Source organism: Protopterus annectens, chromosome 5.part1 (assembly GCF_019279795.1).
Source record: "Protopterus annectens isolate FY-2018-M chromosome 5.part1, PAN1.0, whole genome shotgun sequence".
NCBI classification, from domain to species: domain Eukaryota; kingdom Metazoa; phylum Chordata; order Ceratodontiformes; family Protopteridae; genus Protopterus; species Protopterus annectens.
In genome coordinates, this window is record NC_056736.1 from 71925077 (window position 1) to 71937451 (window position 12375).

At 41.1% G+C, this 12375-nt stretch overlaps 1 protein-coding gene across 7 annotated transcripts in view; it reads right to left on the bottom strand.

Moving 5' to 3' along the window:
* HIPK1 (homeodomain interacting protein kinase 1) overlaps positions 1 to 12375 on the bottom strand; it is a 1001014-nt gene that overhangs the window by 963652 nt on the left and 24987 nt on the right. For all 7 annotated transcript variants that reach the window (XM_044072892.1, XM_044072895.1, XM_044072893.1 and 4 more), the window contains one exon: positions 1325 to 2405. In XM_044072892.1, the coding sequence (XP_043928827.1) occupies positions 1325 to 2403 (1079 nt within the window). In that variant the 5' untranslated portion in view covers positions 2404 to 2405. The remainder of the gene's footprint in view (positions 1 to 1324; positions 2406 to 12375) is intronic.

A 12375-nucleotide genomic window follows, 5' to 3' on the forward strand; every position in this document is an offset into this window, starting at 1 on the left:
GCTTCTGGGAGTGCACATTGACGAGGACTTGTACCAATACACATGCCATAGTCAAGAAAGCGCACCAGAGACTGCACTTTTGAGAAGGCCAAGGACAATTCTTACTACTTTCTATAGAGGTACTATAGAAAGCATCCTGACAAACAACCTCATAGTATGGTATGGAAGCTGCTCTACATCTGAGCGCAAATCCCTTCAGAGAGTGTTGAAGACAGCCGAGAGGATCATCAAGACCACCTATCCACAACTTTTACTTATCCAGATGTCTCAGCAGGGCCAGAGGAATAAAGACTGCACTCACCCTGCTTACAGACTGCTCCTGCATCTACCATCTGAAAAGCGCTTCCAAAGTATACAACGCAGAACTAGGACATTCAGGATTGGCTTCGTCCCTAATGTCATCAGGCTGCAGAACTCTAGTAACAACTACACTCCATGATAGCCATCTGGAACAGTAGAAACTGTAGTAGCTCGTCTCACATTGTGTATTAACCTAGTTACCAGTTTCATCTAATACTTATATTTACCATGACTGTTAACTTATAGGCCATTTAGAGCAGTAGCAATACAGTAAAATATCTCTTCTTTCAGTGCAAGACATTAGAAATTTGTAAATTAACCACAGTGCAATACTTAAATGTCTCTTACTTTGCAAGGATCAATGCAATGTCTTAACCAAGTACCTGTGCAATATTAAAAGTCTCACACGTGTTCACTGTGAAAAGTGTTAAAATGGGTTTCTAATTATGGAAAGTATTAGTCTGTCTACCCGCATGTCTGTGATGTAATAGCCATGTGTTATGTGCAAATGTCTGTGAAAATAGTCTATATGTTGTCTGCAAATTGAGTCTGGAGACAAAGAATTTCATTCAGTTTTTGCGCTTGTGTGATTTCTGAATGACAATAACGTTTACTCTGACTTTGAAATAATAACTAAGAAAATACAACAGATTCACAGACCAGTTTATGCAACCCAAAGTCTTGCCTTCTCCAGTATACATCCACAGGGCTACTAAAACCTACTTTATTTGGTCTGAATTTCTTTTCAGTCTGTTCAAATTATTCTATTCACAGTGCTGCTTTCACTCCTCCAACCAAGCACCTATTTGGGCTGCCCCTGAAACAAAACTTGACTTCTGACCTACCACATTATTTAAACCTTCAGTGAACAGTTGCACATTGCTTACTATTTAACACAGACATGTCTAAAATGAAAGATTTTTTTTTCAAAATAAAACTTTGTCATAAAAAAAAAAAAAAAAAAAAACTCAAAATTCAAAGCACTTTGAAAAAAAATTCTAATGACAAAAATAAACAAAATTACCTATAATAACGCGACTGAAGGTAAGTTGAACAAACAGTCTTTGAAACGTGACTAGCTGACCCAAAGTCTATAACCTTCACACGGTAAGGTTGGCGTGCTGGATCCACTAGCATGATGTTTTCTGGTTTAAGGTCAGCGTGAATTAGACCAAGGCTTTTCAACTTCATCAGTGCTGTAGCCACCTGCTGAAGTATTGGCCGGATACATTTTAGTGGCAGCGGACTAAATTTGTTTTGCTTCAAAAAGTCATACAAGTTCTGCTCTAACATTTCAAACACAAGACAAGTGTGGTTCTTGTGCTGAAAGCACTCATACGAACGGACAAAGTTGTACTCATCAGCATTCTCACTACTTAAACGGGAAAGAATGCTAACCTCAATCTGTCCCTGGCGAGCATATGAAGGGTGGTTCTTTAAAATTTTAATAGCTACAATTTCATTGGTACTTCTTTTCCAGCATTTGGCCACCTGACCAAATGTGCCCCGCCCAAGAAATTCTAGTACTTCATAGCTGTTTGTCATTGAACAAAGAATTTCATGTTGCACAAGCTGGTAATCTCCCTCACTATTTGAGCTATTGCTTTTTGTGGTTACCGTTGCAGTAGTGGCAGCACCCATTGCAGTCCTGTTCGGAATCATCGGGGGGGGACGCTCCTCAATTATCTGCACACTGCCGTTGCTGTCAACCTCTTCACTTTTCCTTTTCAGTCCACATTTCTGATAAGGCTCCAACAGTGAAACGTTGCTCCTATGAGATGTCAATAACTGGCTATTGTTGGATGACACAGTTGCTATACTTCCCGTGCTGTCTGCAGCAGCAATAACAATGTGCTCAGCTGACACTACAGGCAGAAGCAAATTCTGATTGTAAGCTCCAAGGTTTATGGCTGCTACCTTATGAGAAGAATTTGCTTGCACCTGTGTACTGGAGTGATTTTTGCTGTGGGTGAAATACTTGCCACTACTGCTGCTCTGTCCCGTAACATCCCAGCTCGAGGGTTCAACTTTTAACTTCTTTACACTGCAGAAGGCACTCGATGACACTGTTGGAGGGGAGAAAACTTGCAGCTGTGATGCCATACCTTAAAAAAAAAAAAAAAAAAAAAACAAAACTCATTATCGGAAACTACACAGAACACTGAAAAGCATAAAATGTAAAGTGCAACTTATAGAACTGTGCCAACATTACAATCATCAAATACTAGAAAGGGTAGTATAGGCTGGTTGCAGCAATCACAAAGAAAGAAAATGCACTCTCTTCAAAGGAATTTAATGAAGGAGAAGCTCTTTTTGGTGCAATGACATCAGGTTTGATTATATTAGTTACCTGAAGGCAGAAGGCAAAGCCTCCAACCCAGGGACTGTGAGCGATTTTCCCCACTCACAAAGAAAAGGATTTAAATTCTGCTGCGAACTTTTGAAACACAGGCAAAACTCAAAATCTTAAGGTTTCCAATTGTAACACAGAAGCAAGAGAACGCCACACCAGCCGAAAATTACAAACAACATTCCAAGACCATAACAACTCTTAAAATGTAAGCCGCTGTTATTCCACTGAACACCTGACCACAAAACTGTGTCATTAGTCTGTGAAATGCGAGACAAATACTGCAACATGTAATAATGAAGCAAACGAAAGCACTACAATTTTACTTTATAAAAGCACATTAAATGAGGCATTACTGCAACTCTGTAAACACTACCCCTTCATGCAATCAGTTTTTTGAGCTGACACAAACGAACACAAATTCAGATTTTGAAGCTGTAACACCCCTTCATTCAACTCACAAACACAACAGACAAGGAAAACGGTTCTACTTTGTAAACAGAAAGGATTTATACCATATGCATTAGGATCTCTCAGCAGATAAAAACTTCACATACTTTGCAGAGAAATTAGTTTCCACCTGCATGACATATAGACATAGTTAAATCTGTAGTTTACCCTACTGCTGTCAATCTTAGATGGGTAATTAATCCTGCTAATGTCAGGAATACAGCAACTGATATAAAAAAGACAGAAAGCTGTGGAATTGTTTCCACTGTTTTTACTGCAGAGGGGAGGAGAACTTAACATTCCCCTTTTATAGCAAAACAAAACAATTAGATCAGTCAGGGGTTTAAAGGCAATTGTCAACTCGTTTGACAAATTTACATAAGCAGCAACACAATTACTGAAATTCTATTTATAACAGTTTGTGTAAAGATAACTTAGTAGCAATGATTTCTGTAACATTTAGAGAAAAGTCAATAAATATTTTTTCTTGTAAAGTATAAATGCTTTTAGCATTTTCAAGCCCCCCGCTACACACATAGGCCAGAACTGCAGAAAGAGAGTCAGGTGGCAATCCTATCAACTAGGTGCACTGATACTGTTCATAAAAAAAGGTCCTTTATGCTGTGTGTGACATCCTTCCAGAGGGGGGATGCATATATCTGGTACATGCAGATCCATTGTAAGAGATTCCCACCGACTTTGAGTCAGTCCTTGCATTGTCAGAGAGCAACCATAAAATACAGCTGAATTTACTTTAACATACATTTACTATGTGCCCTTGCATTTGCATTAAGAACACTAAGGAAAGGAAATCAGAAGTACTTAACTGTGTTTAAATGCACACACACACTGTGTGTGTGTGTGTGTGTGTGTGTGTGTGTGTGTGTGTGTGTGTGTGTGTGTGTGTGTATATACAATGAATGTATAATAAACAACATAGTATAGTTAAGTATTATTAATGTATACATTCTAGTAAATGTTGCTCAATGATTTACTTGGTCACGGTCGCACATTACATGTGTTCCACGTGTAATCTTCCACATGCAATCTTGGTCAATGTCTTTCGTCAGTATTTTTTATTTGGATTGATAAGTGCATTTAATAACTATAATCTTTGCCAGTGTAGCTTATGATGTGGCTGAAAAGGGTCCTGGGACCAGTTCACTTTCCTGGTTACCAAAGTATAAATATATATGAAGTAGAAAAAAGGAGGGGGAACATGACAGAAATAACTGAGGAACTAGTAAAGCACATTTTAAGTCTGCATCGTTCATGAGAGAGAAACATCATCACACTGAAGGCATTGGGAAGTAGCAGACAGAATAAGTTTAGAGTCCTACTACTGGTCACTTGTAAATGTACAGCAAAATAATTTACTGCAATGAGAGTTTTCACACCTCAGCATGAGAGTATGGGGGTGAGTTTATCAAGTTTGTTAGGACTACAAAAGATTCATCTTAAAAAAACTGTTATCTGCTTTCTTTTGCTGCAAGTAGCTAATAGCTATTTATAGCATAGAACAAGCTCTGGCAGACAGATAAATGAGGCTCAGTCAGGTAAACAGAGAAGCAGCTCTTTTACAGAAGGTGTGTTTAGATGACAGTGCTTCACAGTCCTGCCATTATATTTTAATGGCATGAGAAAACAGCACCACTTCCTTATGTCTGGCATGAGTCATATAAAAGAGGACTTGAAATGTATTCCGGGAAGAAGGAAGGAAAGCAAGATCACATTACCAAGGAGGCCCCATCATCCACCATTTTGAGAGAAATTCATTAAAATTGTAAAACACACACTTGGAGTGATTTTAAGGTATTTAAATAGCTCAAAAACAAAGATACAATGAAAAAATATGTTTTTGAGTTCTAAGGTGGAGTTTTCCTTTAAAGAATAGTGTTACTGAAAAGGTGGAAGGTGTAGCTACTGCTCTAAGGGAATGGGCCTTTACAGTAACTGCAACAGGCTAAAATACTGTCTGTGTCAAAAACTGTATGCAGCTTGACAGTTATCAAGTAAATAGGTAAACTGGCTTTAGCAAAAGAAACAAAGAGCCGGTCCTTCTTGCTTATGGTCTCGACTCTTATCAAATACAAAAATCTCAGTTACTAGTGAATATAAATGGAGAGAAAATACTCCTTTTGACCTGAAAAGTCAAAAAAGAAAATTGGCACGTAGATAACCTGATTCAGGCTAGTCTCCATGGACATTAAAAGGGCTCTGAGTAAGACATTCTCTGCAATACAAAAGACAAAGCATTTTCAGAGAAAAAGAGGAGTATCCCAGACACTTTCTTCGTAGAGGCAACCACCAAAGAGAAAAAGGTTCTCTATTCAGTCCAACCCTTTCCAAAAAGTCATAGATGAAGTCAAGAAACTGATAGAGTGTGGCTTGACCTTGCCTGGAATAGTGGGAATAACAAAAGGTAATAGCCAGAGACAACCATTTGGGAAAAGTCCACTGTGAAACAAGTGGTCTCTTCTTACATTCGCAAGAAATTAACAACTGATCAGAAGTCCTAAAAGATTTTGTTCTCTAAAGATATCACCAAAGTTGCCCGTGGACATCCAAAGCGTGACATATCTATTCTCTCTCATTTTTGGGATAAGGGAAGCACACAGAGATGAACGGTGTGGCTTAAAGTAAACTCAGATACCACTTTAAGCATGAAAGGATTAGGTCTCAAGTAAGCCCAGCTCTGTGGAAAATTAAAAAAAAGGCCAGTCCACCACAAGAGCTTGAAACTCATACACTCTTCCTCCAGAGGTCAGATCAACAAAACCGTCTTTCAAAGTGTCAGGAAAGACAAGCAAGTTGTTTAAATGACCACTACGGACAAATGATGAAAAAAATATACATTTTTATCTTGCCATGATTTACTTTTACTGCAACTCCCAAACCTGCCTGCAGCAAAATAAGTACTCATTCCTAATTTTACTCTTTTTTTTTTTTAAACTCTTGTCTGCCCTCATGGGGGTAAACATCGGGATTCCTTTGAAAAGCTAAATCTGTCCCATAATGCACAGATTGTGAGAATAAATTGCCCTACCATTTGCTGTCAAGAGTAGCATACACTTTTTTTTCTCAAACGTATCAATAGCTTTACCATCTCTGAATTTGAAGAATTATAACTGAAATGTTTGACAGCAACTGGCTTAACTAAAGCTATAGTTGCTTGGTCAAGTCTGAGAGGAGTGTATAAAAATTTGAAAGCCTGAGAAACTTTGTAAATTCTATCTGCTTTCTTAGGTACAGCACGCTGGACTGTCAGGGAAACCACAGGCTGCGAGAAACATAACCTTCAATACTGACAGCACTGGGGATGGGTAACATTTTTGAAAAACCCAGTTGTAACAACTCAATAGTATTTTCTGAGGGACCGAAATACCCCAGTGTTCTCCCATTGAAAACATTGGCACATTCTGTAAATAGTCTCAGAGACAGAGAATCCCTTAACAGGGAGATTCAGACACCATACTCTCCTCTAAATAGGAATCAGAAATCTGAGGAGGAAGGAAAAAGATACCCACCCCTTCATACCCACTACAGATTCAAAATCAGAAACCACCCTATAAGAAGGGTAAATAGCCAGTACAAGACTGTGTGCCAGTCCTAATAAACAACTCCTGTCCAGAGAAATTAGTTTAGGAAAAGGAAGTTTTCTGCTTCTTTTTGGCAGGAAAGTTTGGGCAAATAAGTTTACTAATGGCAGCAATATGTTCCCCAGAGACTGGTACAATAGAGGCACCTTCCTTGCCCCTTCCCCCAAGACCAACAAGAGTGACTCTCTCTTGCCCACTGAGGGGACCTCAACATCTGCATAGAACTGGTCTAACCCCCAGTCTACCGTGGTTGTACAGACAACACCAGAGAAATCCAGGGAAAAAGTGGTCTGGGAAACCACAGCAGAGTCCCCCACCTGCAGCTGAAGCAAATTACTAGCCTGCTGCATTATAAAGGCTGTTAGCTTAACTTTTTGTTTTTGTGGGTGAAAGAAGAACCAACTGTGGGACCGGTACTTTGTTCCTTGGTCAAGCTGAAAATAGTGTTTCTTTCAAGTGAAGCTACTCAACACAAGCTAGTAAAAATACAAGTCCTTAAGTGATATTCTCCAGTCAAAGCTCAGTAAAAAGTACTTCAATACACTTTGCAGCCTCCAAAAACTATAATAAATAATGTTTCACCATAGAAAAAGTAGTTTTAAATAACTTTCAAACTGACAAGAACAAAAAAGCGCTCTCATTTAAATACACAGTTGTGACTCATCAAAAACATATTTTCCTAGCATAAAAACACCTTCCTGAACAGGAAAGTTCACCTCAAATAGTAAAATACTGAATGTGTAAAGTTCCCTTTGGAAAGCCAGCAAAGAAACAGCACATGCGGATTGCCGATCCCCAAATCCCATCAAGAGCACTATCTTCAGCATCAGGAAAGTTCAGAAGGGCTTGGTGCCTGAACCTACCTTTCAGTCAGCTCAGTTCAAGCTAATGGTTTGGGTATGTGGAAGGTGCCCTGATGTTTTGGAAGCTGGATGGCTGTTATATCGAGGTCTATATTAGAACATCGAAGTTTCAAAACTTCGAATGTTGTAATATCGACCCCTATTCATCGAAAGCTTAAAACGTCGAACATAGAGAACAGCAAAATTTTTCCTAGGGAAAACATTTGCTGTACCAAAATACACACAACACAAGCACACCAAACAAACAGCAATCCACACACATACACCTAAAATCTTACACCTAACCCTACACTAAACTATACATACACCACTAACTATCCACTTACCTTCACCCAAACCCTAAGGTGCGTCACTATCGCACACTCACCTCACCAGCGCCCTAACTCACCTACCCCGCCCTAACCCTCACGTCCACACAATCGTACACATACCTAACCCGCACCCTAACTAACCTAACCCGCGCTCAATCGCACACTTACCTGAACCCGACCCATAACTTTCCAACACAGTGCTGACACTACTGAAGCAACAGAAATGGACAACCGAATTCTTTCCCTAGGACATAATTTCGTTTTTTTTGTAGCTTCGATATATTCAGCTTTCGATATTAGAACATTCAAAGTTTTGAAACTTCTATGTTCTAATATAGACCCGTTATATTGTTATCAGCTCAGTTCAAGCTAATGGTTTGGGCATGTGGAAAAGTACCCTGATGTTTTGGAAGGTGAATGGCTGTTATATCATCAGGAGGACATAACCCAAATAACTTGGACTACTGTGGCAGTGATCAATACGGTGAATATCAGTAAATTTGTACTAACCTGCTGGAAAAACTGTGTTATTGGCTATCATAAGAAATGGAAAAGCCAAGTTGTTGGCTTGAGAAAAGACAGACAGAAGGGCATTAATGGGACACAGCTGAAGGGACTTCTGCAGGAGGTATGGATAAAGCAGCAAGATCAATGCCTGCTGGGGCAAAAAGGGTGTTATGGCTTTGAAAAAGTCTGACTTTTTGTATGAACCACATAACCACAATAAATAGGGGGAGCACAGAGAAGGACTGGGAGGGTAATTTGCTGACCCCCCCCCAACATGCATCCATGTTAAGTGTGAGCGGTCACACATACAACACCAGAAGAAATGGTGTAAGCCACAATAACTGGACCATACCAATGTCCCTACTAAGTTTTATTCACTGAAATGGAAGTATCGGAAAGTTAGAAAGAGTGGTGCTAGCAGCAGAGAGGCTAAAAGAAAGACTGCTTATCTGATAAAAGTGTTTTTTTCCTGCTACTACCTGGGCGACTGTCCAATCTAGCTAAACAGCAAGTATTTCTGCTTCTTTAACTGTTTTAAACTGTTTAAAGTTGTTTTTGCACCTGCACTTTTAAAGTTTGTCCTGTTTGTTGCATTCACCTGTTGAGGTTACAAGTGCACTAGCCTGCGTTACATATTTATTGCAGTTTCCTGCTGTTTATTTGCAAATAGAAAAGAAAAAAAACAAAAAAAATTATCCTTGTTTCCCGCCTTTCCTGACCGTCCAAATACAAGCTTTGCTGTATTCTGGACTGTGTTTCCCATTTCCTTTCTTGGATAAAAGGAGGCTTCTTTGTTCACCAGTGGGAGTGGGGAGCTTAGAGCAGCCTATCTATCCCTGGAGGAGTGTTCCCAGCACAAGAATCTGGTAGTCTATTGGCCGTTTTGGGCCAATTTCTAGCTCTTTCAAGTCCCACTGTATAAAACCCAATTTAGCGTGGCTTTGCGCATAGCGCAGCATCGGGCAGCGCCGGTTAATTGGATTTAAACCATTCTCGGCTCCACAAAGTCTGCTCTTCACTTTTTCCCTTAGAACTGTTCTAGTTCTCATAATAAACACCATATTCCTACTCTAAAGCCCGGCACTTGCTCACTAAAGCAATTATATAAGTCAACACTAAAAAAATTAAAAGCACTACACCCTCACAAACTCCCCTTGAGTACCTTACTCCCCATTGGCCCTTTTTTTCAATTTTAAAGGAGTTTCCTGTACTATTCTAACATGTCCAAAGGTCAGTTGGCAGTATCCTCTCCAGTCTAGCTGGTGAATCTGGGAATCTTGAGGCAATGTTACAACTGCCTCATGTACACAGACAACCCTCTCCTCCTCCCAACAAGTTCCAACATATGTGAGAGATGCAACCATATCGCCAAACTGGAGGCTCAGCTCTCTCAACTCAGTACTGGCGTAACCAGTCAGGAGGAGAAGGTATCCACACTCACTACAATTCCAGTCTCACATAGACCTACCACGACAGCAAACCAAACATAAACACATACTCGGAGGCTCTAAATAAAAATCTGCCTAAGCAGCAGAGACATCCAAAGCAGACACCCAAGCAACCGCTACCCCAAAACAAAACACGTGCAACACATAGTTCACAAAGCCAGTGTGCTGAACAGTCACAACCCTTAAGGCTAAACAGCACACCTGATACACTTGTAATAGGGGATTCTATTGTCAGGCACATTGACGTCCCGCTCACCAGGCTGAACAAGGAGAGGGTCACAGTGAGCTGCCTGTCGGGCGCTAGGATCCACCACATAACACAAGCACTCAGGCCACTCCAAGGCAAGTACAAATATGACTCAGTCATTGTCCATGTTGAGACGTACCTCCCTGGACTACATGACAAGAGACAGAGGAGCTCTCTGAGCATGTAGCCCAAGCCGGTATGACCCTGACCTTGAGTAGTATCTTACCCTTACCAAGAATGATGCCACAATATGAAGACAAGATGATCAATTTCAACAATTGGCTTAAGTATTGGTGTCATTCAAAGAGGATCCAATGCCTGTCAGCCTGGGATGACATGCTCGACAAGCCATGCTGCTTTGCTAAGGACGGCTTGCACCTGTCACCCCTGGGCTTTCGGATATTGGCAAAGGCTCTTTCCACCTAAATAGTGCCTTTTTTAGGCAAGGCTCAAAAGACAAACCCACCTCCATAGGTATCACAAGGGATAAGAAACTAAGAGTAATGCTACTCAACGCCAGAAGTCTAAATCTCAAGATTCACGCACTCGAAACTCTCCTTAGCATGGAGAACATCGATATCTGTGCAGTAACAGAAACCTGGTTCAAGGCTCCCGAGAGCACCCCAGCACTACCAGGTTATACCTCATACCATGCTTTTCTTCCCCAAAACTCGGACCGAGCCACAAAAGGAGGGGGGGGTATCAATATTCGTCAAAGATACCCACACCTCCAGGTTGGTGGCACAGCACGAAGCATCGGAGACTATCCATGTGCAACTAACAGTGGGTAAAACTGCCTTCCCAGTTTATAGCCTGTTACAGAGCATCCTCCCAAACCCAGGAACCCCACCCGGCCTTCCTGAGAACACTGGAAAATATGAAGGTCTCTCCAAACACCATTATATTGGGCAACTTCAACTACCCAAACACAGACTGGGAGCATTACTCTAGCTCCAACACCCTAGCCCAAAGGTTCCTAGAATTTATAAACGCAAATGCTATGGAACAACTTGTGGCCACTCCCACAAGAGGGGAAAACATACTGGACCTGATCATCACCAACATGAGGACTCTATGCTCCAGACCAGAAGTGTATTCCTCAATGGTAAGATCAGACCATAAATTAATCTCACTGGATATCCACATCCCGACCCCACCCCCTGCCCAGAAAACCACAGTGAAAAACTTCTTTAAAGCAAACTTCACATTACTCAAAACCGAGGTGGAATCCCTCAAAGCCCCCGGGACTGTGGAAAATATGACCCAGACCGCAGAATCCTTTACAAACGCATTCTATGAACACCTTCAGGAATGCATGGACCCCAACCATAAAACAAACTATACAATAGAAGAAGGAAATTACTACACGATAGAGCAAAATCCCAAAAAGGGAAGGCATCCCTGATCAGTATTAGCAAAGAACTACGGGCACTCATAAAATCATCTAAGGCCAGCTTCGAGAGAAAAATTGCACAGGACACTAAAGATAATCACAAAGCTTTCTTTAGTTATGTTAGGAACCTGGGTGGGAATTCCCAGATATGCTCAGAATTAGTCCAAAATGACAAAAAATACGCAGAACCCACAGACATTGCCAACATCCTGGCCGACAGATTCATCGCAAACTTCTCCCACCCCCTCCCCACCAAAAGAGCAAATATCTATTCCAGCAGAGTGCTGCCCCCCTGACATCTCAGATGCTCAGGTAAAAAACTCCCTCTCCAAAGCAAAAAACACAGCATCAATGAGACCAGACTGTGTCCCGGGCTGCATCCTACATGAACTCCAAGATGAGCTGAACCCAAACATAAAGCTACTGTTCAATCTCAGCCTTACTACAGGATATGTACCCAAAGAGCGGCGTACAGCAACAGTGGTCCCTCTCCACAAAGGTGGTGCCTCAACGGATCCTGGAAACTATCGTCCCATAAGCCTGACTAGCTTGGTCTGCAAAGCTATGGAAAGGATCATCATGGAATTCATAAATAAAGATATCGGGGACCTACAGACACTGGATCCTACCCAGTTCAGCTTTGTTAAGGGCAGATCCTGCCTCTTAAACCTGGTCGGTTTCTTTGAAACAGTCACCAAGGCCATTGACGAGGGGGAGGTGGTCCACACAGCCTACCTGGATCTGGCAAAAGCATTCGATACAATACCTCACTCGGTCATCATAGATAAGCTATCCAGCTTACATATAAACCCCTATGTCACTAGATGGGTTGCAAACTGGCTCAAGGACAGAACCCACATGGTTAGAATTGCTGGAGCCATGTCAGTCTCCAAACCAGTTACAAGTG